The 25,351-nt window shown below is 40.3% G+C and overlaps 1 protein-coding gene and 1 pseudogene across 2 annotated transcripts in view; both read left to right on the top strand.

Annotated features, from left to right (window-relative positions):
- Positions 1–25,351, top strand: part of SKAP1 (src kinase associated phosphoprotein 1) — a 244,345-nt gene that overhangs the window by 178,209 nt on the left and 40,785 nt on the right. The window contains exons 5-7 of one of the 2 annotated variants that reach the window (XM_016164621.2): positions 21,396–21,473; positions 22,309–22,392; positions 25,084–25,208. In XM_016164621.2, coding sequence (XP_016020107.2) covers positions 21,396–21,473; positions 22,309–22,392; positions 25,084–25,208 — 287 coding nt within the window. Of the gene's footprint in view, positions 1–21,395; positions 21,474–22,308; positions 22,393–25,016; positions 25,209–25,351 lie in introns of both variants that reach the window. The other variant, XM_016164622.2, reaches the window with a different exon arrangement.
- LOC118604604 lies at positions 3,512–3,630 on the top strand (annotated as a pseudogene).

The raw sequence follows: 25,351 nt of genomic DNA on the forward strand, positions 1-25,351 counted from the left end.
CTCAGTTCTTTCTCACATGTCCCCTCTTTCCACAATGACCACATGAAATGCTGAAAATGGAATTTCTACTTACTGCATTGAATTTTCAAGATTTTAATTTCTTAGAAAGTTTTAAATCTGATACATGTCATATTTGCCAATTTGTCAACTAAACTAAATGTATTTCAGAGAATATCTGAAAGGAGAAATATCAAAATTTTCTTATTTATTTATTTTATGCTGACATTGGTTAACAAAATCCAATAAGTTTCAGCTGTACACTTTAACAATAAGGCGCATACACACACACACACATATTCATACTTTGTATTCACCTCCCATAGTTAGATTTCTTTCTGTCACCACATATGTGACCCCTTTTACCCCGTCCACCTACCCCCACCCCCTCTCTCTACCCTCTGGTAACCGCTAGTCTATAGTCCGTGTCCATGAATCTCTGTTTGTTGATCCTGTTCATTTGTTGCTTTTAGGCTTATATCCCACATATAAGTGATATGTGATTTTCAACTTTTTCTGTCTGGCTTATTTCGCTTAACATGATTATCTCAAGGTCCATCCATGTTGTTGCAAATGGCAGTAGTTCATCTCTTCTTATGGCTGAGTAATATTCCATTGTATATATGTACCACAGCTTCTTTATCCAATCATCTGTCATAGGACACTTCAGTTGTCCTGGCCACTGTGAATAATGTGAGCAAAGTCCATGTAGCATAAATAGTTCTTAAGACTTACCAGAAATGTGTTAGATGTTATTTCTATTTTATGTACAAGGAAGGTAAGTAGTAGCTTTACCGTTACTACACAATATATCAATGAGACATTGTTAAGATAGAACCTAACTTATAAACTCTTTATTTAGGAGTTTTTCCCATAATGTCGTATTGCTTCCGATAACTCAAACAAAATCAAGTTGTTGCTGGCACCATTTGCTTTAGAGTGCCAAAGACAGAATTGACTCCTTTCTGAGAAATGTTCAGAGTTATCCAACCATTGAGAGGTTGCCAGAATTGGGACTGCCAGGGAAAGCACATGCCTGACATTTTGCTAAGGCCCCCTGAGCAAGTTTCTTCTCTGTGGCAGTGATGTGAACCCAGCAGCTGAAATTAAGGCCATCTCAGACAAGGCATAGGTCAGAGATGGAATCAACAAAGCAATATTCTAGGTTCAGAGAAACAGACCTGGGAGTGGAGGACTCTGTGGAGGACTGTAGTTAGGCTCGGGGGGTTGGGGGGGCTCTTCTGCAAGGTGAGCTGGCCCTGCTGGTACTCATCTTGTCCACAGTGGAAGGACAGGAAGGACAACTGTCTCAAATCAGAATTGGGGAAAGCTGGTGGTGGGGCTGGGGCCACCTCTGTCTCAACCCTGATCTAATACTGCTTCCCTGTGGAGAAGTCTCAGAACTGCAGCTCCCCTCTGTGGGCCCTTGCCTCTCACACCCGCCTCTGCCTGGACTGGGAATCAGATGAGAGCAGTAAAAAATAAATAAAAATCGCTGCTGTTAAGAGACTCAGCAAAAAAAAGAAACAAAGAAAGAAAGAAAGAAACAAAGAAAGAAAGAAAGAAAGAAACAAAGAAAGACAGAAAGAAAGAAACAAAGAAAGAGAGAAAGAGAGAGAGAGAGAGAGAGAGAGAAATAGAAGAAAGATAGAAAGAAAGAAAGGAAAGAAAGACATAAAGAAATAACCTCCGCCCCCCCCCTACACTCCCTCACTCCCTACCCCCTCTCTCTCTCCCATCTCTTCCTTCCTTAATTCCTGCCTTCCTTTCCGTTTCAGTTACCTTTCCCGTTTCCTTGTCATTTCCCGTTCCCCTTTCACACTTTCCCGTGCCCTTTCCATTTCCCTTTCCCTGTCCGCTTTCCAAAGGGAAAGCCACAGGGAGTGATCTTGTCCTGAATCTAGAGGTGACTCTGACCGTAGGCCCACTTCCTCGCCCCTCCCTTCTACACACTTTTAAAAAAGCCCAAAGCCTCCATCTGCTCAGTGGTGTTCCTTTGGCTCTAATTTCACAGACCTATGTTCTGACTTGCGTCCTTGGAAATCCAAATAAATTGGTATAACTGCCTAAATTTTCTCTATTTTTCTTCACAAGAACTAAATCACAATGTTCTGCCCAATATAGAGGTTCCCACATCCATCTTTTTATGAATGCTATTACAACATCCTGCTTATCCTCCATACCCACCCAAAGGTATTTTGGCAGCAGTCATAGGCATTAACAAGGACACTCTTACACACACACACACACACACACACACACACACACACACACACCCGCCCAGCCATCCTTCTTTATAGGACATGAGGGCATTAAAATACATTTTTGGTATATATCTATAGCTGCCTACTTTATTTTGATATACAAACAGCATCATAGGAACTTTACAGTTAGTATGGTCATTCCGTTTTCCCATTTCTTTATATTTTAGGAATGGGGGAAAGCTCAGACTGTCTTAATTAGTAAAACAGTCAGAAGCTAATGCAAAGCTATAATTAAATTTTGATACTTTTTAGAGGAAGTGAAGAAAAGGGTGGTAAATTCTTTGGGCTGGTCAGTGGTATTTTCCAGGGAATTTTCGAATCAGAAAGTAGAAAGGAAGTCGACAGTGTAATTCACATTCCACAGAGAACCTGTGACCCTTTTTCTTCCTCTCCTCTCCACCCTTGTCAAAGGCTCCGGGGTGAAAGCTGTAAGTTGAAGAGGACAAGCCATCAGCAGAGGGTAACTTATGATGAGAAATAAAAATATTTGGATTAGCTATAATACCAAGCCAGCGATATTTACAAATTATTAAACTGCCATCCTCACATCAAACGCTTTTTCTTTTATGAAATGCTAAGCTGTACTTTCAGTTTGTTTCAAACTGTCAGGTCCATTATTTGATGTTCCTCTATGTTTGTTTATCTTAATTAAGATGTTGAATCAATCATTTTTACTTTCTCTCCCCAAGAGCAGCAGCCGGCTCCGAGTCAGGATGAGGGCTGGCCACCCTTGAGCCTGTGCAGGTGCTAAGCTCGTTTGTTCACAGAGGGATAAAACACACACACACACACACACACACACACACATTTGTTCTTTGGGTTGTGTGGACAGACTGACAGACTTTTGATAAGAGGGAGGAAATGTCTTCCTGTGATGAGATATGACATTTCTATCTAAAACAAGTAAAAGTAGTCACAAATGGTATTCCTGTTTTAGAGGTGATTTTCTTCTGCAACATCACGACAACTCGCCATGGGGTGGGAAACACTGCCGTGGGGTTGGAAATAGGACACAGAATGTGGTGTCCTGGGTCAAGCATGAAGTGGGAAATGAAGAGCCCTGAACCCCAGTCTGTGATTATGACCATTGTTCTTGCCACTCTAGCTTTCTTTTTCCATTCCCGATGTCACAGTTCATTTTCCTTTGCTTCTGAAAGTCATAGTCTTCTGAAAGTAGGATGGCTAATTGTTGGAGGCACCACCTCATATCCAAACTACGTTGTATTTCTCTTTGTATAAAGATACTTCTGGTCTACCGCCATGCCACCCTGAACAAGCCCAATCCCGTCTGATCTCAGAAGCTAAGCAGGGTCGGGCCTGGTTAATACTTGGATGGGAGATCACCTAGGAAGACCAGGTGCTGTAGACATAAAAAGTTTTTTTAAAAAAATAAGAGATCGTAAGCTGACAAGGTCCATGCAGTCTGTGAGGTCAACTAAGTTTGTCTCACCTAAAAAATAAAAAAATAAAAGATACTTCTGGTCCACCAAATCTGTCTAAGGACCTTTCCAAGCTAGCCAGGGATAGAGAAGCAATTACATAGACATGGAACCGAATTTTCCTCTGCACACCAATCAGCCTGTCTAGGGATAAAACCTGTGACTTTGGTCTCATTGGCACTATGCCCTATCTGGCCGAGCTAACTGGCCATACAATTCAATCAGCTGGACAAATAAGAAACACAAAGAAAGAGAACATGACCATTGGATGATTTAGGGAGATCAGATGGGAAATGAAGCAGCGCTTTACTTTTAAAACCATCCTCGTCGATGAAGCAACCCAAACACAACCATAGAGTTAAAAAGATTTCTTGTATTTTAGATCACATGCTTTTGACCAGCATTGTCTGGTTGTACTCTCAGATCTATCACTGATTGAAAGATACTGACACATCTGTAACCCTAGAGTTATGCACTTGGAGCACTTGGAGTCAGGGGAGAGTACAGCTTTTCATTGATCAGGATCTTTTTTAAGCACACCTAAGCAGAATTAGTATGTGAGGTTAGTATTAACATTTTTCCTAGTTAGCACTGCGAGGACCAGCAGCTAGTACAGAAATCCATGGCCTCACATGCCGTTCTGCTCCTGACAGATTACAGAAGTTGACTCCAGGAACTCAGGCAAGAAGGCGCGCGTCCCAGTCCTTCATCAGGCAAGCTTATGATTCCAAGAGGAAACATAAGCTGTCAAAAGACAAACCAAGCACTTCATTTATTTGAGGCCTCTGTTATGACGCCTGGGCCACAGATAGCTACTTTCAACAAATTCTCACTCTTCATTAGTGGAAAACACGTTCCTCTAATCACCACGGATGACCCAACACCTGAAGTTAAACTGAACTTAAACAGTCTTCTTTTACCACACTCATTTGCTTTCTTTCCGGTGGGATATTCTAGGTTCATAAGGTGACGGCCAGTACTTGTTTAGCTGTGCGCACAGTCCCTGGTGTGGCTAAGACTGCAAGCTCACCCCCAAGATCCATTCTCCCTTTCTTCTGCATTCCTAGATGGGCTTATGGCTGCCCAAGATAACTCCCTGCCTCCTTTCCTCCCTGGCAGCTGGATTCAGATACATGACTTAAGTCTGGCCAGTGGAGTATCAACAGGAAGTGTCAACTTCTAGAGTCACACACAAGTATCCTTAAACTGGTAGGGGGGCGATGATGTTTCCTTCCTTGTCCCTTTCTGCCTTCCTGCTGGCTGGAACTGGAGCCAGCTTGGACCATGAGAAAGAAATCATATGTCAAAGGTGGTGTAGACAAGGTAGAAGGAGCCTGAGCTCCTTCCCATAGTTCCCTCCCATCTCCAGGCTGCTTCTCTCCAGTCTTACTATACATGAAAGAGAAATTGTCTTCTGTTTTGTTAAGGCCTCTATTATTTGGGGTTTTCTGTCCTACTGGCTGAACTAATTCTTACAGATTCACTTGATAAAGACTCTCTTTGGAAGGTAAAGAAGGAAAAGCTGAGCAGAGTAAGACTTAGGTGACTATAAAGAAAGGGAGGGGAAAAGATACTGCAGTAATGAAAAGTCTACAAGTGGCTTGTTTGGCCGTTTGAAATGATGAAATAAACTTAAGTTACATCAGCATAGATAATAATTCCTTTAGTGTTCCTTAAATGGTGTTATTGCAGAAGTCCTGACTCTCATAGACCGTTTCTCTAAATCTTGGTGATAATACTCCTGAGTAGTTGTCAAAATTGTAGACAGGTTGTCTTGGATCTTTTTCGGGTCACATTGGTTACTTCATTCTTATGGCACCTCTCTTGCCTCTCACCATCTGTTCTGGTACTCAGTGTCCAGGTCCCCCACTTGGGGGCCCACCTCACCAAGGCCCTCCAACAAGCCGTCATGATGACAAGGACTTAATGTACAAATTCACTCTAAGATTGTGGTTTTCAGCCCTGGCTGAGCGTCAGAACCTCCACAGAGCTTCGTAAAAGTGAACACATCTCGGCTCTACTCCCAGATGATCCTGATCCAGCATATCTAGTGTACAGTCCAGGTATCTACATTTTTTGCAAGGTCGACAGGTAATTCTGATGTGTAGCCACAGTTAAGAACCACTGCTCTAAGGTGCTAATGACTGGACGTGACTCGATGCAGTATCATCAACCACACACACGTTATGGGTAAAAGTCGCTGCTGGACATACTCCCATCAGTTATCTCTGCTCACTGGCATACCGCACGGTTGCAAATGGCTGTTCCTTGTCCCTGGGAGAGCTGGAACTGTGGGTCTTTCTTTCCTAACAATCACTGATTCACCAGTTTGTCACCACACTGTGGACGAGAATGTCTCGCTTAATGTGCTACCTCTCCCAAAGGCATTTGTATTTCAACAGGAAATAATGCTTTAATTTAAGGGAATGGGCTCCTCCTAATGGCAGAATTTTAGGAATTAAGGAAGTCAGTTGAGTAGATATTTTGGAAAAGGGACTCTTTTCCAGTTCCCTTAAACATAGTCATTTAAGCAACACCAATTCTACTTGGTTTTAGAAGATTAGGCTTCTGGGGGAAAAAAATTTTACCCTTCATTTTCCCTCATATCCTGTTTGGAATCCCCCTCAGTCCTCACACACACTTTCTCCAGCACCCTTGAGAAGCAGTGTCATTCATCTCTAATTCAGCCATAGTTAGATGGCAAGAACTTTTGTTAAAAGAGCATGGGGTTGGGAGAATAATAAAAAGTGCATTACACTATTGTGAATATCCTTTCATGCCTGGACTCTGATCTTAGAACACAGAGCAGAGGGTCACTTAGAGATCAGTCCTCTATTATAGCACAGAAACAGGCAAGCTAATCAATGTCTTCATACATCTGGCCATCTTTTACAAGCCTGGCGTAATTAAGATTCTACGATGTCTTAGGTAATCCTTAATATTTCACTGGCTTTTCTTCTCAACTGTCTAAGCTGTTTCTTCATACTTCTATCCTCTCATTCCAGATTCTGTAAATACCTACCTCCTAGAGCTATTATAAAAATCGAACTAAAGAAGAGGTTTGAAAGTGCTCTAAAATTTTTAAAGCTCTATACAAATGTATAGTAATGTTTCTATAATAGGAAATATATTCTTTGCGTAGCAGCACTCCAAATCTTTGATGGAGAGAGGAGGGGGAAAGATGGACACGGTGCCAAGAAGCCGATGCTAAGGACTGGCATGAGGACTCTGTCCTTCGGTTCCTGTGTTCTCCACTTTAAGTCACTTTAATTTCACCATCAAGAGGAATATGATCATTTTTTTTTTACTACATATTCTTATTATAGAGATAGTGGTCAGGATTAATGAATCAAGGTACATTAGAAGATTAAGAGTTCATAGATTTAAAAAATCCTGCAAGAAGAATCTGGAGGGGAGGTTCGGATACAGACCAAGATCACAGTGATGAGCTAGAATTGGAACCCTGGTACCTGGGACCTGATCCTCTGTTCTAATTATTAGCACACTTCCTCTGCTAAGTAGGGTAAAAGAAAGAGCTTTTATTTTTCCCCATTACAAAAAACACATTGAATTATCTATGGAGATTTTTTTTTAACCACTGCAGATTTATTTATTACTTTGGAAACAGGGTTCGTAATGAGTATTCTCACATCTTTGTCAGTATGAACTGTTCTCCAGGAACAGGCAGAGAAACCACTGAGATATAAACAGGACAGTGGGCTGAGTGCCACCTCGACTAATTGTTTATTTTCTTTCCAAAGTGACAGGAAGTTGTTGGAGTTTCATACCTCATTTTATATACAAATTGAGGCCCCGGGGGAGAGTATCCTTCATGTGAACAGCTTTCCCGGTTACAGGAGAAAACTGAGTAACAGTAAAACCCTCAGGGACATCATTTAATATTTCCAGCATTTCACGTGCGCTTCCGACACTCTGGTCTTCAAGGGGGAAGCTGATTTATACCTTCAGTCGTTAGACAATGTAAAGGTGAGGTCAGGCATAGGCATCCTTCATCCCTTTTCCCGGTGCTCAGGGGTCCCTTGGGCAAGGTGGCATCAAAGCTTTTCAAATGGTAGAGGTCACAGGAGTGACACCATAAGAGGTAAGAGAGCACAGCCTCCTTCCTCTACCAGCGGGTCTGACACCCATATATCTTCATATTGCCGTTGTTTCCACTTGAAAAATTACATGCAGTTGGTTTTACTTTTCCTTCCCTGCCTATTTTTAAAACATGATTTCCACCCCCAATCTAAAGTGTAATTTATGTCAAGAATGATGGTTATGTGTTTCTGATTATTTTTTAAAAAGGCAAAACCTTTAACATAAACGTAGGACAACAGGTGTCTTGTTTTATGGCCTTGTACCTTCCCAACCCTATAAATTAAATCATGTCTGTGCTTTCTGTGTCTTTGCACTGATCTGAAGTTGTCTTTCTAGGACATCCTAGGAGTTCTGTGCTCTCTGGCACAACATCTCCCCACATGGTAGATTCCAAATAAATTTTTCCTGGTATGATTTTATCTGCAGGTACTTTATCCAATTCTGGTTATGCCCAGTGATACAATACTACTATTCTATAAATTGCAACCCAAGTTTACACCCTGGGCTTCCTACCCTAAATTTCATTACTGAGATTGCATATCCTTTGTTACTTGTGAAATAAAACAGATCTCCAGTGGAAAGAGTACTCCCCATGTTTGTGGGTCCCCTTGCAATACAGGAAGAACTTAAGCAGAATTAAACCAATGGTACAAACAGTATTAGAATTGCAAATGAGTCTTAAAATTGCACAAAGACAACAGATTATTAAAATAGTCTTAAAACGATACCCAATTCAAATATGGCTTTTTATGTAACCATTTTTAATAAAATTGTTTCTCTTTATTCTACACTGATTTCTCCTTTCTTTCCTGGATTCCTTTGCCTTATACCCTTTACACCAAGTTCAGGAATTTTGTATATTCAGCCACTCAGAATGGACACCATTATATAAATATAGAGACATGTGGCTTTGTTGTAAAATGGTTTTACAACAGTATTTTTCCACTTTCTAATGATTTTATTTTCATCAAAATAATATAGATATATTAGCTTTAAAAAATCAAATAGTACTACAAGCAGTCATTCCTTCCCATTACCAGAGTACTACTCTCCAGAGGCAACTCCCTTTAATTCTTTCATCAGTTCTGGTGCGTACTTCCACATTTCTAAGTAATATTATTATGCAGCTATTTTTTTGATTTATCAATTTTAGACATTATCTATTGAGCTCATATAATGGCAGAGGAGGATTTAATACTCTTATCTCATCCCAACCCTCACTTCTCCTCCCTTCATCTTCCCAACATGATTATATCATAATTTTTAGTTAGTTTAGTTTTAGGGTTTATATGATTTTAACTATGTAAATTGTATTTACTGCCAACCCTTATAAACTTCTATGATTAAATTTTATTTCCTGCTTTTTCTAGAGTTGGAAAATGTCGTGGCTTTTTCATTTGACTAGTTTTCTAAGTCGCCATCCCTAATTCTTCCCAAACTTTGCAGCAGGATCGTTATATTCCTCTGGCTGCTCTTTTCTACCTGGACAAACACGACAGAGGACCCATCCGTTCCATTTTGTTCTCGGAGCAGCTCTCCTGAAGGCTCCGTCTTCCTCCCGACTCTGGGCTGGCCACTCTGGAGGCCTGGTACACAGCTGTCACCCTGGACTTCCCTTTGTCTCTTTCCTTTGTCAGAGCCCCACCTGGATCCCATGTCACCTTCTTTCTTGATGGACTTCCTCGTTTTAGTAGAGCGCATCCTCTGGTGACATCTTGAGAAAGGTTGCCTAGGGGGTAAATTTCTTGAGACTATGTGTGTCTGAAAAATCCTTTACTCTACCTCTACACTTGATTGATAGTTTGGATGTAAGAATGCTAATGGAAATCATTTCCTCCTAGAATTTGGAAAGTTTTGTTTTATTGGCTTGATTCTTTGTGTATGACCAATTTTTTCCCTCTGATTCAGAAGCTTTTATGGGCTTCTTGTTATCCATTGTGTTCAGAAATTTCACAGTGATTACTCAGGTGTGAGTCACTTTCATTCATGTGCTCGGTGTATGGAGGACCTTTAAATCAGAAGACTCATATCTCTCATTTTGAGAAATTGCATTGTTTCTTTTATTATTTCCTTCCCTTTATTTTCTGCGTTCTAATGTTTTTATCTCTTCTGCTTTCTGTTTTCTTTTTCTTGACCTTCTTGCCCTGTTTCTTAAGATTTCCTCAATTATGTCTTCCAACTAATCTTTTGATTTTTTTTTTTTCATTTTGGCTACCATTAATTTAATTTCTGAACATCCTTTCTTGTTCTCTGATCATTCCGTTTTTAAGCATACTATTTCATGGATGCGATATCTTCTCATTTCTCTAGGAATATTAATGTTGGCTTATTTGTTTGTTTGGTTGGTTTTAATTATTTTTCTGCTCCCTAAATTAACTCTGTTTCCTCTGAGCTCCTTTTTGTTTATTGTATGTTTTAGTCTTTGTCTTTCATTTGGAGGTTTTTCTGCAAATGTCTGGTGATCCTTAGGCCCTGCTTATATTTAAAAGTGAGGCACTAAAATGCAGATTGAAATTTCTGTGTGCCAGGGTGGCATATGTCAACTCGTGGGCTTCACTTTAGAAAGCCTAAACTTGAAAGTGCTGGCGGCACCCAGCCATTTCCCATGGGGTCTCTCAAACATCACACTCTGCTAATCTTTTCTCTGAGGTCATTCGTTTTTTCCAGAGAAGCATCCATGAATCTCCTGGTGGTGCCATTATACACAGCTACCAGGGTTCTTGTAACCGAGCAGAAAAAGGAGACTAGGGGCCTCGGTGTCCAGGACATAGACTGTTACCTAATTCACCTGTTCCAGGGTGCTTCTCACTCTGCCCTGGACTGTGTGTCCCAAGTTTGGGACTCCCCTGATCCAGTTTCCCCACATAAATCAAACTCCTTATGCCAGGGTTACAGAAAGATCGTTACCTGACTGTGGGAGTAAAAGAGTGATATAATGCAGAACTGGAGTCAGAAAACTCTATTTCTCTCCTCAACTCTGCCACTGACCAATCACATTTCCTTGGGGGATGTTACATAATAACATCATAGAGTGAGTCACGTAATAACATAATTGGGTGAGTCACATAGTCCAGCTGGCTGGGCTTTAGTTTCCCCATCTGCAGAATGAGCAGCAGGGTCCCTTGCTTCCTCACCGCTGAAGAGCCCTGTAACATCTCCATCTAAGAGTTCTTTATTAGGGTACCTTATGTAAATGCCAAAATAAGTGATGAAATAATATTTAGAAGAATTCCCTTGACAAGCATTACTACCTTCTTAAATTACATTACTTTTGAGCCGTTAGTCTTACTTATGGAAATCATATCAGAGCCCCTCCAGTCCCCATTCCTATGTTCCACAGAGCTTGGCCCATGCGAGGGCCAGCAATTCCACCCAGTGGGTGAAGCTGAACATTCCTGTGGACTTTAGACAAGAGGATCACTCACCTAGCTCCCTGCCTCTTCTCTAGTGATGCCAAAGATCAGATCACACTTCAGGGTTGACATCCTGGACAACTCCCAGGCCCCATCTGGCAGTACTGGTCCTAAGAACCATGAAATTTGGGCTGGGAAACCTAGAATGAAAACATTCTTTATCTTGACTTTACATTATGGTTATGACTATAACATTCTTCATTATGTAAAATGTTTGTATAGCGTGGTGTAGCCCAAACCGTACTGGATTTGGAGCTTTGGAAAACCCTGAGTTTATGTCCTGAATCTTCTTTTCGGCTATGTGAGAAAGTCACTCACCCTCTCTGAGCCTCAGTTTCAGCTTCTGAAGGCTGGATTATTGAGACCCCCTCTGTCTATATCAGAATCAAGGAGGTGCCATTAAGGAAAGCATTCTACAAACGTTAAATAAAGTGCCGTCTCAATGTAAAGTACTACTGTTATCACTGTTACTATTGTAACTGCTCGGCTAGGGAAGCCTGAGTATCATGCCGCCTCTCCCGTCTGCTTTGTCACACCCAGGCAGTTCCACAATTAGAGCTGGCTTTCCAAAAACACTTTAGTTCTTTTTTTTTTTCCTCTAAAACAAATGAATCCAGAACCAATCTACCTTAGCCATCCAATATGTGCAGCCTCTTTTGTTCATGAACAACCTTACGGTAATAAACTGCTATGCCCCGGTGACAGAGAAAAATGTTAGAAGGAAATGGGTTTCCATCTCAGACTTCTAAGGTGCTATCCCAAACAATAACAAGGGGGACATTTTTCAGCTAAACACACCTGACTTGCCTTGGCATCCAGTATGCCACCCTCCTTGCCAGGCTTTGTTACTTATATACCTTATATGCCGTTGAGAAGGGCTGTTCGGAAGAGCTACTCTGCTTTTATCAGACATACATTCTAGGGACTTTTAAATAAACTTATATAGAAATACCAAGCTTCATGCCTTCCAAACTTTGCTATTTCATCCGTCTGTACCAAGCACCGTGAAGCAAAATGGATGTGCCTTCAGCTTTCTGCGGTCCTGGAAAATGAACCAGTCCACTTAACAATAAATGGTGGTTGATTCAAACACACATGACTGGTCTAGTGAAGAGGAAAAGAAAGTTGAGCTTAATGAAGTCCAGTGTCTGTGTCCCTGTTCATGGACAGGAAAGGACGAGTGTTTTATAACTGTTTATTGGAGTTAATGGTAATAAATTCCTCACTTGTGATGCATTAACTTTAATGTTTTCATTACTTGGTGATTTAGGTTTTCCCTTTTCACATTGTAAATCATGTTGCCCCAGCAGCCAGAGCAGGTCGCGTGCCTGCCATGATGTTCATAATGCTCAGTGGGGAAAAGAGTGTTCTCTCTCTCTCCAGCATGGTCTGACAAAAGATACTTTGGCTCATCCCGATTTGCTGCTTTCTAAATAAGCAATAAAGACAGACAGACAGACGGACAGACAGATGCAACTGATAGCAGCCTAGCAGAATGTGACAGGGCCTAGTTCACATCCTAGGGAAGGATGGTCTCAACAATAACTTTCCAAATATATTTGGTGAAGTTTCTTTTTTTTCTTTTTTTACCCCCCAGTTTGCTGAGTGTGAGCCCTTAGTTAATGAGCTGTGCAAATAGATATTGAGATTTAGTGTTTTTATTTTGCAATTACAGACTTGATTTGGTTGGAAACTTTTGGGTATAGAAACATCACCCTCATTTTCCCCCTAATTTTTTTTCCTCACAACTTTAAACTTGCTTGGGTTTTGTCAGATGAAACAAGAATCAAGAAAGATTTTAAACTCAGATGTGTAACTTAAAAGGAAGTGATTTTTGCCATAAGTGTTCTTTATCATAGCCATCATCTTTCTGTCCCCTGTCCCATCCTGCCACACAGAAACTCCCAGGGAGCTGGCTGGGAGTGAGGTCTGGTTTGGGGAGTAGCCTTTTGTCCACTGGATGATACATACCAGGTCAAAGCCACATTGCTAATATCATTGCATTCCCATCAAGTTCTTCCTGATGGGGTGTGAGAGTTCTCATTAGATCACCCACCCTGAAATACCCCCAGAGAATCATGATAATTAGTTCCCGAGTCTCTTCTTTTTTATTTTCTGCTTTGTTTGCTTTAAATGTTTTTTTTTTTTTTTCAGTGCAGTGCTCTGATGATATCCCAATGTCTTTTACTAGAGGGACACAGAGGAGGCAAATTATTATCGTTCTCTTCCTCCTTGAAATCTTTTGATTTGGAGAGTAACTAAAATAGAGACTCTATGATTCTAGTACACTAACCCACACGTAGGTAGTCTTGACTGTCAACACTATTAAGTGCTCACACACGTAGGATGTTTGTGTACAGAATGCAAATGGATGTACCTTTGGAAGTTCAAAGAGAAAAATACCATTTTTCAGGGGCATAAAAGAGCAACACTGGGGAAACACTGTAAGAAGAGGCCAAGTGCTCAGCCACTCAAGGTCTGTAGCTCAGAAGTTGCTATCAGTAGCTATTTTCTGAAGAGTATTCAGTTATCCATGTGAGTTGTCAGAGTTTGGCTCAGTCCTTTGTCTATTTATGGCTTCTTCTGGACCCCATCCTTTGATGCTTTCCTGAAGATAGATAAAAGTCTGTGGTGAATAGAATTGGTGTCTCAATGAAGTTGTGAAATTGGCTCAGAAATTCAGTTCTCTCCAGTTGAAGTTCATGGTATTTTTTACTAAAAATTTCCCCCAAATCTTCTTTGCCCCTCTTCCCATCATTCTTAGTAGTACTGTTATCCATCCTGACCTCTGCACTCCCCTGAGAAGATATGACATTTGAATAGGTCCTTGAAGGAGGACTCCGTACTCAGAAAATGGAGAGAGAGAGGAAGTGTCAAACAGGAAAAACAGATGAGCAAAAAGCCTGAAATGGGAAGTATATGACATGCTCCAGAAGGTGAAGTCCATTACTTACTGTCCCTGGAGTATTGAGAGGTATGGGGCTTGGGAGGAAATGAAACTGGGAGGTAGAGTGAGACCAACTATGTAAAGTTTTTCTATGCTGGACAGTTTGAGTTTCACCCTATAAGTAATGGAGAACTATTAAAGGCTTTAAGCAGGAATATGATATGACCACATCCATGTTGCAGAAAGATGATTTCTGACCACAGTATGGTAGAAAGGTAGAAGGTAAACCAGTGATTTGAAACCCAGGCAAGGCTCTTTTTTTTTTTTTTTTTTCTTTCCTTTTCTCCATGTTCTCATCAGGGTCCAGTGGAGTAGTAGTAAATAGATAGATTTGAAAATGCTATTTTGTCATCCATTTTTAAAGATATGTTCTTAAGTGACGCATGTATAATGGTGATCTGCCGTAAGATGAATACAGTGATCCTTCAAGGTGTGCAAAAAGACAGTTTGGCATTTTAGATTCTCCCCTCCTCTTCTTCAGAAGCATAAGACTATTTGAAGCCTTGCTGCCTGTATTTGCATCAGGATTCTCACTTTTACCGTTGCCATTTACTGTGGTTTGGCTGCTGAAGAGACTTCAGGTGGTTTGGATCTTTGAGGTTCTATATTAAAGATGGCTTTCCAGGATAAAGATAAAGCTGAGGGTGCTGGGTTACAGATAGGCGCAATTAATAAAGTCAAAAGACACAAGAGTCTTCCTTCCTGAGTTTAAACAATTTATATGGAGACGACATGAATTCTCAGCCTTTTTCCCACCATAACACATGTCCACTGATATTCATATGCTCAACCCACTTCCATGAAACACCCACAGTTTTGAAGAAACATAGCTCTTTTTTCAAGAAAATATTGATTGCTACAATAATAATAGTACATCAGATATGATTAGTCACCATGGACTATGGCACAAATAATACAAGCTATAAGTTATTTTAATTGACTTTTTCCCTTAAGAAAGCATACCAGAATGCAAATGAATGGTATTATTAATGAAAACCTTGAATCCGTTTTTATTCTAAAAATGAATTATTCAAAATCTTTACCCTTTAGATCAACACCTTTAACTGATCAAAAGACACCAACGTGTCATGATTTCATGATTGAGAATCAATGGTTATTATATTGAATGAGTCATTCTTTAAGATGAACTATCTATATCCTCAGACACTTTTGATTATTACCATTTATTTAGATGGTAGAAATGGGGTGTTATACCTGACATTGAAAGGGCTTTTTCCTAATACTTTAAATTCTTAAAAGTAAAACCCTACTGAAAGTGAAGATATGGGAGAGGAGACTCCCCTAACACCACAAGCCTCTTAGACAATTAGTACAGTGTCTTTTCGTAGGAGCAAGAGGTTCTTCATTCTCCATGAATATTCATGGTTTCTGTATGTTACCTTGGAGCTCGGCATTATTAAAGGAACATTTTATGAAAAGAAACCAATTTGGATATATTTGTCTTAACAATTCTTCTTTTTAAACCAAAGCTTTTCCCTTAAAGAGGAAACAAATCATGTCCAAGATTGCTTCGTGAACCCTCCACTGGAACAGGGCTTCCTTTTTCTAGATATCACTCTCGTGTCAGAAGAGGTCTTACAAACCTGGGTGACCAAGCAGAATTTTCTGAGAACTCCAGGTTGCTTTCTCTTCTATTTTCTTTACCCTGTATATCCTTTCCTTGCATACTTTCTTTTATTTTGCTCTATATATTCGTTTACCTCTTGGATTTCACACAGACCTGCTCTAAAAAGCAGTTCCATAGGTTAGTCAGCCAGTTCATTGAAAAGTAAGTAAAATATATAAGATCTTAAAGTGCTTCTTGACATCAAGGATTAGAATAACCATACGTCATCCCTGTTTCTTTTCCCATATATAAGTGGGGTCTCTTTTGTGGGAGAGTGAGGTTAGAAAGACCCCATCTTGCCTCAGCCACTTCTAAGTGTGTTTTCTCAAATGAAGCTGGGGATGGTAGAAGGTGCTTGGGCTTTTCCAGCTGAGCAGCTTCAGCAAGTCCCATAATTTCACAAAAATTCAGTTTCCTAGTCTATAAAGTGGAACTGATAATAATACCTTATAGGATTCTATGGAGTTCGAATGAGATGTAAAATCGCTTGATAAAATATGTTAAAAAAGAAAAAAAAAGAACCTGTTCTTTTTTTGTTACCGCTTTTACTAAAATATATTAGTTTTAATTATTTTGTTCATCAATTCTGCTTTTTTCTCAGTACTACTGGACATTATCTATCACAAGTTTTCTTTATCCTCAGTACAAGATTCCTTCCACAGATTTTTACACAGTTTAGTCTGTTACCTGGATTAACAGATTTTTTTTTAATCCTTTAAAAATCAAGGGGGCAACAAGAGTCCATCACGATCTCCTGAATGTTGTCTCCTGTGCTGGTTTGCCAACTACAAACGTGTTATTTTTACCATTTTCTGATGTCCTTTAGTCTAGCTCTAATTGTACTTGTTTTGTTTCCTACCTTCTTGTGCCACAGTTTGTTGAAGAACCTATTATTGTGTTCACGCCCTTTCATCTGCTATTTGATTTATTCCTTCATGAAATCGAAGCTGTTTGAGTGGCTTCTGTATCTTTGAAACTTTTAGATCCTAAGTCTGTTATTAATCATTTGGAATTTTTTTTACCTTACATATGTTGGTCTAAATGCCTTAATAAGTGAAGCAAAATGACAAAATAAAAAGTGTGAGGAATAAGTGTAAACTTAGGTGAATATCAAATGGAACCATGAAAGTTAAAGAATTATATAAGCCTGTCCCAAGGGACTAATAGAGGAATAGTCATTGAAACCAACTTCCCTGTTAGCATCCTGCTCAGAAGATGAACACTGCTTGCCAGACACCTCAAACTGACTGTCATTGATTGACCGGTTCCAGAAAATTGAGGGGAAAAAAGCTCAAAGTAATCCAGAAATGCAAGAAGCTGAGGAAAAACAGTAATGAACATAAGAAAGCAAGCCACAGAAATCAATTACAAAGGAGAGAAAGGGGGTTTAATGAACAGCTCTGGGGTCAGCAGCCACCAGACAGGAGAATACTGCCCACACAGCCCAGTTGGAATAGCCTCTTCCCTTTTTTGTTCCTTTGAAACATGGTGAAGTGTGTTTTTGTCACTGGTCTGCAGTGCGCGCACACACCAGTGGTCTGAGAGTGAATTGAAACTGAAGATGGAACGAGACCATTCTCAGGCTTCAAATGTTAAATTTTCTCCAAACTCATCTACCCAACTCCCCGGGTCTTTTATCGCCTCTTTTATTGCCGGTACTGTAACGAAGGAACCCGGTAAACTTCCTGAAATTCACCCCTGCTAGCTCTCAGTCTCTAGACTGGGGTTGGTTTTTGGTCTCTGTTTCAAACAAGTGGGGGGGGGGGGACTTGAATTAAAAGGAAAGGGAAGGGTAGGAGAAGCCCACAATTTAAGGGGGAAAAGACTTGGACAAAAGATTTTTTTTTTTTTAATTACAGATTTTCATTTCAGGTTGAGTTAGCAAGAAACCAAGCCAGCCGCCTGTAATGAACGTTCTCAAGCACCTGGTTTGTTCTGCAGGAGCCGCAGCCTTTCTCAGTGGAAGGCGTGTGGCCGCTTGTGCTATTAGCCTTGCGCTGCAGTGTTGCCAACTGATTCCTCCAATTCTCTTTTCTCGGTGGGCTAGAACGCAGCTGATTAAATAGGCCGTGACTCACATAAGCTCCCGTGTCGTTTTTATTGACTGCTTTATGGAAATGTATCACACTCCAAAGGGTCCCCATTGTTGTTGCTGTGCGAAGCTGACTGAGGAGTCATGTTTAGCGCGGAGAGATGGAATCCTGCTCTGTCGTTTTTTATTGCAGAGTTGGTGATGGGTGGGATACAGGGTTTAAAGGAATCTGGATGAGGAGAGAAGGATGTCTGAGAATTTCTTTTATCTTCATCTGCCATGGAAGTTGGGTGGCCATCACTTCTGAGTAACACACTTCTCTGTTGATCTTATCTTTATGGTTCCACATCCTTCAGCTAAGGGAATCTTTTCTTTATACAGGCTGTTCTGAGAGGTTTAGTTAAGTGTAGTGGTACAGAGAGATTATGACACTAATGTAATTGTTTTGTACTGATATAATGTGATACACCCTTAGGTTTATCCAAGAGGGTCATTTATTCCCAATAAACCTAAATCATTTTTATTTTTTCATTAAAGTGGTGATATCTTTTTTCAGGTAATGGACAAAAAGCCTTGACTTTTTAAAGAATTAAATATAAATGTCTTTGCCTTAAAATAGCAATTGTTTGTGGCTTCTTCCTATTTTTATTATCATCTTGCAAAGCAGTTACATACTTCTCCTATGCGTTAAATACCTCTGCAGATCTGTTCTTTGGCCAGTAGGTGTGAATTCGGGCATACAAGACTCCTCCTGCCTCATCACCCCAGGACTGTGGCTAACGTCTGCATCCTCACAACTGCCAGATCTTGATCAATAGGACCCTGAGCTGACACTGAAAAAAGAGATGGCTTGATTGCCACAATAGCTTCCCATCCTGACTGTCTAGATTCATCTGACAGATCATGAAGCTAACGAGCTCAGGGTAAACTTTACATTGAGAACAATTGCGTTATTGTACTCACCGCACAGTGCCTTGCACATAAAAGATAATCAGTGGAATAGAGAGTGATTTGATTCGATTTCCTAATTTTTTTTTTCCGTAGCCATTTCAAACTTCACCTATAATCCACTATTCACAAGAGAAACCAGGCAACAGGGTTTATCAATACAGATTCCCTCTAATAAGAAAGCAACATAACACATCTTACAAAAACACAGCATATAAAACACCGCATTTCCAGGAATATTACTCTTTAGAATCTTGTTGGTAAATGACCAAGAAAGAAAATTTAGCATTCAGTGCCCAGTTTTAGAAAACCATGTGTGACTTTAGGGAGAGAAGGTGCTGTCCCTAATCCCCCAGAATTAGTGACTCAAAGTTCAAGCATCTCTGCTGCATGATGTCTTTGTTTTCTTGGTGGTAGCATTCCTGGGTTTTCGGGTTGGTGGGGAGAGAAAAGCCTCATGCTGATAATGTACTGAAAGTAAATGAAATTAAATAAGCGAAGCAGCGCTCATCACTACTTCCTTCCCCCCTGGGTAATTCAATTCAAGCTCTCTCTCTGATGGCAACTCGCAGGGACTGTCTCTGTCACCCCGCTGGGGCCTGGAGTCTTAACATCTAAATAAAAGTTTCACTCAAGCATTTTTTATGCTCCTGCCAGCAGGATCAGTGAGCTGGTGTGGGCACATTAATGTAATATTCATACTCACAGACTCTCCCCGCACACGAGGCAATGCCTTCCCATTTTCATAATTATACATGTTCCATAAAATGGCATTTAGATTTGCATTAAAAAAGGTTTGAATTCTAATAGAACGTTTAACATGTCTTTTATGATTCAGACTCTGGGCATCTTTAACAAGTAGCTGTGTCTCTAAAATTTAACAAGACCTTAAAAAAGGAAAAACGGGGTGGAGGGGGAAACCTGTGGCTAAAGAGATGGAAACTCTAAGCTTAGGGGATCCTGTTTCTCTCATTGAATTTTTTGGCCTCTAGGAGCAAATTTGTGATAGCACTGCAGAGAGGATGGACTCTGCTTCAGGGGCCTTCTCAACTGTACTGGGTCCTCACCCCGACACCCTCAATAGGATCTGTTTCTGTTTTCCTGGAGAGCTGTTTCAAAGAGATATTAGAATTTTCAGAGGGGTAGAAAAAAAATGAAAAAATCCTAGACAAACGAACTTTGCTTTGCTGCTGTTCATCTCATGCGTGTACCCTGAGACCCATCTGGGAGGATTTATAGCAGCCAGTTTGCTAACTGTAAAACACACAAATGAAAATAGGCCATGAACAAGGAAGTTGACAATAAGGACAACTAGGATAAAGGATCAGGCGCGTAAACATGCTAAAAAAAAGAGAGAGAGAGAGAAGCTCTTCTGAGATACATGTTTAAAACTAAGTTTGTTTATTATGTAACACAATGTTACATAATAACTGCTAAACAAATGTTAAAAGTGAATAAATAAATAAAACTAATCTTGGAACAGTTCTCTTAGAAGCAAAAGGTAATTTTAGTTGCATTTTAAATTGCCTTAAAAGATTATTTTTAAACAAAAATTTGTAAAGCACTGAGCAAAGTAGCCACCACTGAATAAAAGTTATTGTACGAAATATTCAAAAAACAGCTGCGTAAATGAAAAAAATATATATTCCACCCAAAAAGTCTCAAGATAGTATATAGGTTGTGCCTTATTTTGGTTTATATTTTGTTTGTTTTCTAAATTTTTTAAGCAAACCAAAAGATACTCGAGTTTGGGGACTAAAAAGAATACCAGGATTATGCCGGCCCACTCCTTCCATTTCTTCTAATTAAGAAATATAGAGTTGTATTTTAAAAAGAATTTGGGGGGTTTTGTTGTTGCTGTTTCTTTTTAATTTTTGAAGAGTAAGTTCCTTCCTCTTTGTCTCTGTCCTTTGCCCCCCTCCCCTGTAAAATAAGTATAAACTTAAATGGTGGAAGATGGGTTAGGATCTTGACTTCTCAATAAATTCTTACCTAACAAGGCCAATTGAAAACCAAAATGTTAGCAACATGCAATTAAAAACTGGTGTCAGCTCCAGGATCTTCTCTTCGTAAAGGCTTCTACCATTCTTAGATTCTTTCCCATACTTGGACAAAACCAAGATTTGGCAGTTAATAAAATTTATATTCTTTAAGGTGGCTTTCTGTTTGTTTAAAAAAAAAAAAAAGTGAGTTCGTGTCTGTTTATTGCTCCCTCTGAGGTGACTGTTCATGGTGAACTCTATCACTCATTAAAGAAAGCTTGTCTGTGCTGGTAACTATTCGTTTGACTTTTGGTTATCTCAATGTGGATTATCCAATTTGGAGTTTACATCCACAGCAAATTCTTAATTCTCCGGAGTCCTTTTCTTGCCAATCAGTACATATTTAAGCTACCTTTCCTTGCACAAACTAATGCATGTTTAGATCATTTTAAGTGATTTTAGCATTAGATATAATTAGAAAGAAAATTTACTACCCCCCCAATCATCTATAAATTGTTTTATTTTGTTTGTGTTTAAGTAATTGCCCTTCTGTACCCCTTCATTCATGTAGATTATTGAAAGTAGCCTAAATAAATGAAAATTCTGTTAGGTTTCAACAACGCATTTTGCTGTTGTTCTTTTTAGGAATGGAAGACATCACAAGAGGAGCTCAAGAGCTTGATAACATCATCAAGCAAGGATACTTGGAGAAGAAAAGTAAAGGTATCGATCAGCCCCTTAGATCTCAGACCATTCCAGGAAAGGAAGGGAGATGAAGAAAAAGAGGGCTCCCATAGCAGTGCCTTCTCTAGGCCCAATACTATCCTAGGTAGACAGAAGGCAAAAGGAAGGCAAGAAAAGTCTGGTGTTTGTGTGAGAGAGGTGGCCCAAAGTCTTCAGCAGATTGTGAGCTTCATCAGGAAAAGGACTGGTTCCACCTTACTCACCTGGTACACAACAGATGCCTAATAAATACTCATTGAATGAATGAATGATATTCTTGCTCTAATCGCTCAGTGTGCTCCCATGAAGAATGAAACTGTGATTCCAAGAGGATAATTTTTAGATCATATGTGAAGCAGCCACTTTCAAGTTTCAGAGGGGCCCAAATCTTAACCTGTCATTCATCTGATTAGACTAGAAACTACTAGGGCCAGAGTCCCAGGTTTAACACTCAACAGGCAAGCTGGCTGTGTACAAAGAAAGCCTACCTTATGCCTATGGCCTAGAACATCCTCTTGGTTTGCTAAAAGATACCACATAAAGATATCATGAAAAGTGCAGGAGGAGATTAGAACCTGCAAGATAAAAAGGAAGATCGACAGCTGTGAGAGGTCAGAGCAGGCAAATCCTGTTTAGAATGTGGACCTTTAACTGAGTGAGTCCTCTGGACCCTGAGTCAATATGGGATAACCTGTGGGAGTGAAGGGAGGGCTTTACAGTCCATTAACCTGGGAAGTAAAACAATAACACACTGGACTGTGTGTTGTCGGATTTTACAGACCCTTCAGTGATTGTAGTTACCTGAATTTATGTCCCTTACTGCTGTTCCATTTAGATCATAGTTTCTTTGGATCGGAGTGGCAGAAGCGATGGTGTGTTGTCAGCAGAGGCCTCTTCTACTACTATGCTAATGAGAAAAGTAAGTGTTCTTCATTTGCACAGCAGCATCTCACTCCTGGATGCAAACACTTCGTAAATTCTTAAGCACTTAGATCTCAAGATAGCAATCCTTAACTAACACCCACAAGGAGACCTGTTTGGGAAAGAAATAGGCTTGGGTAAATAATACCTTGCCTGTCACCACCAAAAACTCAGATGCCAATTTAGAATTTATTTTCCCCTCAACACTAGGGTACTGTGGTGAGCCTATCAAAGGGTTATCTTTTATTATGACTAATAACATAATCAAGGTTGAACACTTTGGCATTCTTTTTGTTTAAAAAAAAAAAACAAAAACCTCAAACTTTTTATAGACATTAATATTATAGTTAAAAATTGAAGGAAAAAAAAAAAACACATTAACTTCAAGAAAGATTTAAACAGCTTACCAATGGCCCAGAAATAGAACCCTTGAGTCCAGACTCTCTAAGAACATGCTCCAAACTTTATTCTGCTGACTCTTGGGAAGTAGCCCGGTGGACATCCTTAGAGCCATGGAGTGTTGAGACTCAGATGGTTGCTGTACCCAAGAGACACCCTTTGGCCAGATGGCAGCAGCAGTAAAGTGTTGATTCAGGCCAGAGGCAGCTTCTTAATCAGCCGCCACTGATTTAATCAAACTCAACACTCATCAGCTGTCCATAGAAGAACTCTCATCCATGCCTAACACAGTTGCTTAGTTCATGAGAAAGAAGAGAAAATGTATACACAAATTGAACGCAGATACAAATATATATAAGCTAAAAAATTGGTATTGTAAGGGAATGCAAACTTTCAAATAGGAGATACCCTCCTACAGGGACAGACTGCCTCAGGGGTAATTATATGAAGCAAGAAGGAGATAAAGTAAAATAAAACATCAATTCTTGTGGGGGCTTTCTTTGTGCTCTACTGCCTTGGTACATAGGCCAATGACCCAGAACAAATCCTTTCTTTTCATTCCATTCATTTTCTGTTTCTCCCTTCTTCCTTCTTTCCCAGACTTATTCTTCTCCCAGTGCCTAGGTATCCAGCCTAGGGAATAATCACATATTGACTCAGTTGCCTCACATTTGGCACTAAGGTAGCAGAAGGAACTGCAGCATAGCTAAGTGATTTGGAATTCCTAAGATTTGCCCTCGGGCTTCGAGGTAATAGCCTCACCCTGCCCCTCTGCCTATAGCGGGTATCACTGACCTTCATCTTGAGTTCACCATTTTAGATTCCTCAGAGCCTTTCCCGACAAGGGGCAAAGCATGAAGCCCTACTTTGAAATGATAACAGCATAGCTCAAAAAGCTGAGTAACAAGTCCCTGCCCAACCCCCAGCCCACTCTCAAATCCGATAACCATAATTGCCCGCCTGCATTCTAGGTGTACAAGCCAGCCAGGTGTTATTTTGTAATTTTAAACCTTCAAACTAAATATAACGCATATGCCTTTGTAAAAATGTCCATCATTTCCCTTCCATGTAAGTAAGTGGTTGGCATATCTGGATATAAAACCAGGTATCATGCTCGCTTTTCAGGATCCTTTACACTCAAGGTGAAAGAGGGAGAACAAGAGCGAGCGACTAGGAGACTTTTATTGACCATTTTGCTGTCAGAGTGAAATAAAATCTGGTGACCAAAGAAACAACAAAGCATTTTAGTGGCCAGTTAGAACAAGAAGAAATATTTTAACAAAAAAGATTCTGGTGTCAAGAAGCGCTGTTGCATGGCTCCCTTCTCGCCAGTTACTTCTTATTGTGCCCGAGACATTTTCTTAGTAAGTATAGAGTGTTTGTGTATTTCTGTTAGCTCAACCAGGTAAGGACAGAAACTTCTTTTCCCCTTTTAATATTGTCATCTCACTGCCATCCTTCTCATCATCATCAAAAAGCACTTATTAAGCGGTTCATTCCACATAGTACAGGACACAAAGCACCACCCAGACACTGAGGTGCCTGTCTGCTCCTTGTTCTGCCTGAACCGTGCAAGAGGACCCCTCCTCTTTTCCTATCTGTAGTATTGTATTTTTTTTTTAAGGGAGTGACAGGCAGAGTACTCTCTCCTTTCCTTCTCTAGAGTCCTTTGCCTTGTATCTCCTTCTTCATCATCAGATGATACTCAGCAGTACTCTGCTATGTCCCAACCTGACCTCTTGGAAGGAGGATAAAATACTAAGTTTTAATTTGTGCTCCCTCTAGCATAAATTCCCACCTGACCAGCAGGAGGGGGAGAGCAGTCTAACCCAAATGCTACGTAGGGTATAGGAGGCGATCCTGGGAACTTAAAATGCCCCCTGAGCTGTTGTCCCTCCCCTCAAATGTGAGCTCTGCTGGACCTGATAATACTGTTTCAGTTCTATAATAGCCTTCAAGAGCCTCACGTTTACAGCCACATTCTCCCTGCTGTAATAATTCCTTCTTTCTGTTATTATAGATCTCTTAACATTCTAATAAATTCTCTGTCTCTGTTGTACTCTTTCGGCAAAATAACCTTTCGTGTAGCATTTCCCTAGCTTGGCAGTGATATCTGCCTCTCTGTCGCCGTAGCCTGTTCTTAAGCTTTCCTAATAACCTTTCCTTGACTATTGTGGTTCCTCAGGGATGTAACAGCTGTTTCTGTGGTTTTATTTTACATAGCAGAGAAGATGCCTTCCCTTGGCATTTGCGTCTCTCTGGGGATACAGGGAGCTTTCCTGTCTTGCAGGCAAGCAGCCCAAAGGGACCTTTCTCATTAAGGGCTACAGTGTACGGATGGCCCCCTACCTGCGAAAAGATTCCAAGAAAGAATCCTGCTTTGAACTGACCTCCCAGGATAGGCGCAGCTATGAGGTAGGATGAACGGAGGCGATGGTGATCCCCCTTAGTGTTGCATGTGAGCTGCGGTTGCCACGCCGGCTTCCATCCTTTCTTTGTTACCTGCTCATTTCCTGCCAAGACCTTCTTTCTTGACATGTCCTCACCTTTGCTATGCC

The sequence above is a fragment of the Rousettus aegyptiacus genome, unplaced genomic scaffold (genome assembly GCF_014176215.1).
Source record: "Rousettus aegyptiacus isolate mRouAeg1 unplaced genomic scaffold, mRouAeg1.p scaffold_m13_p_6, whole genome shotgun sequence".
Taxonomy (NCBI): domain Eukaryota; kingdom Metazoa; phylum Chordata; class Mammalia; order Chiroptera; family Pteropodidae; genus Rousettus; species Rousettus aegyptiacus.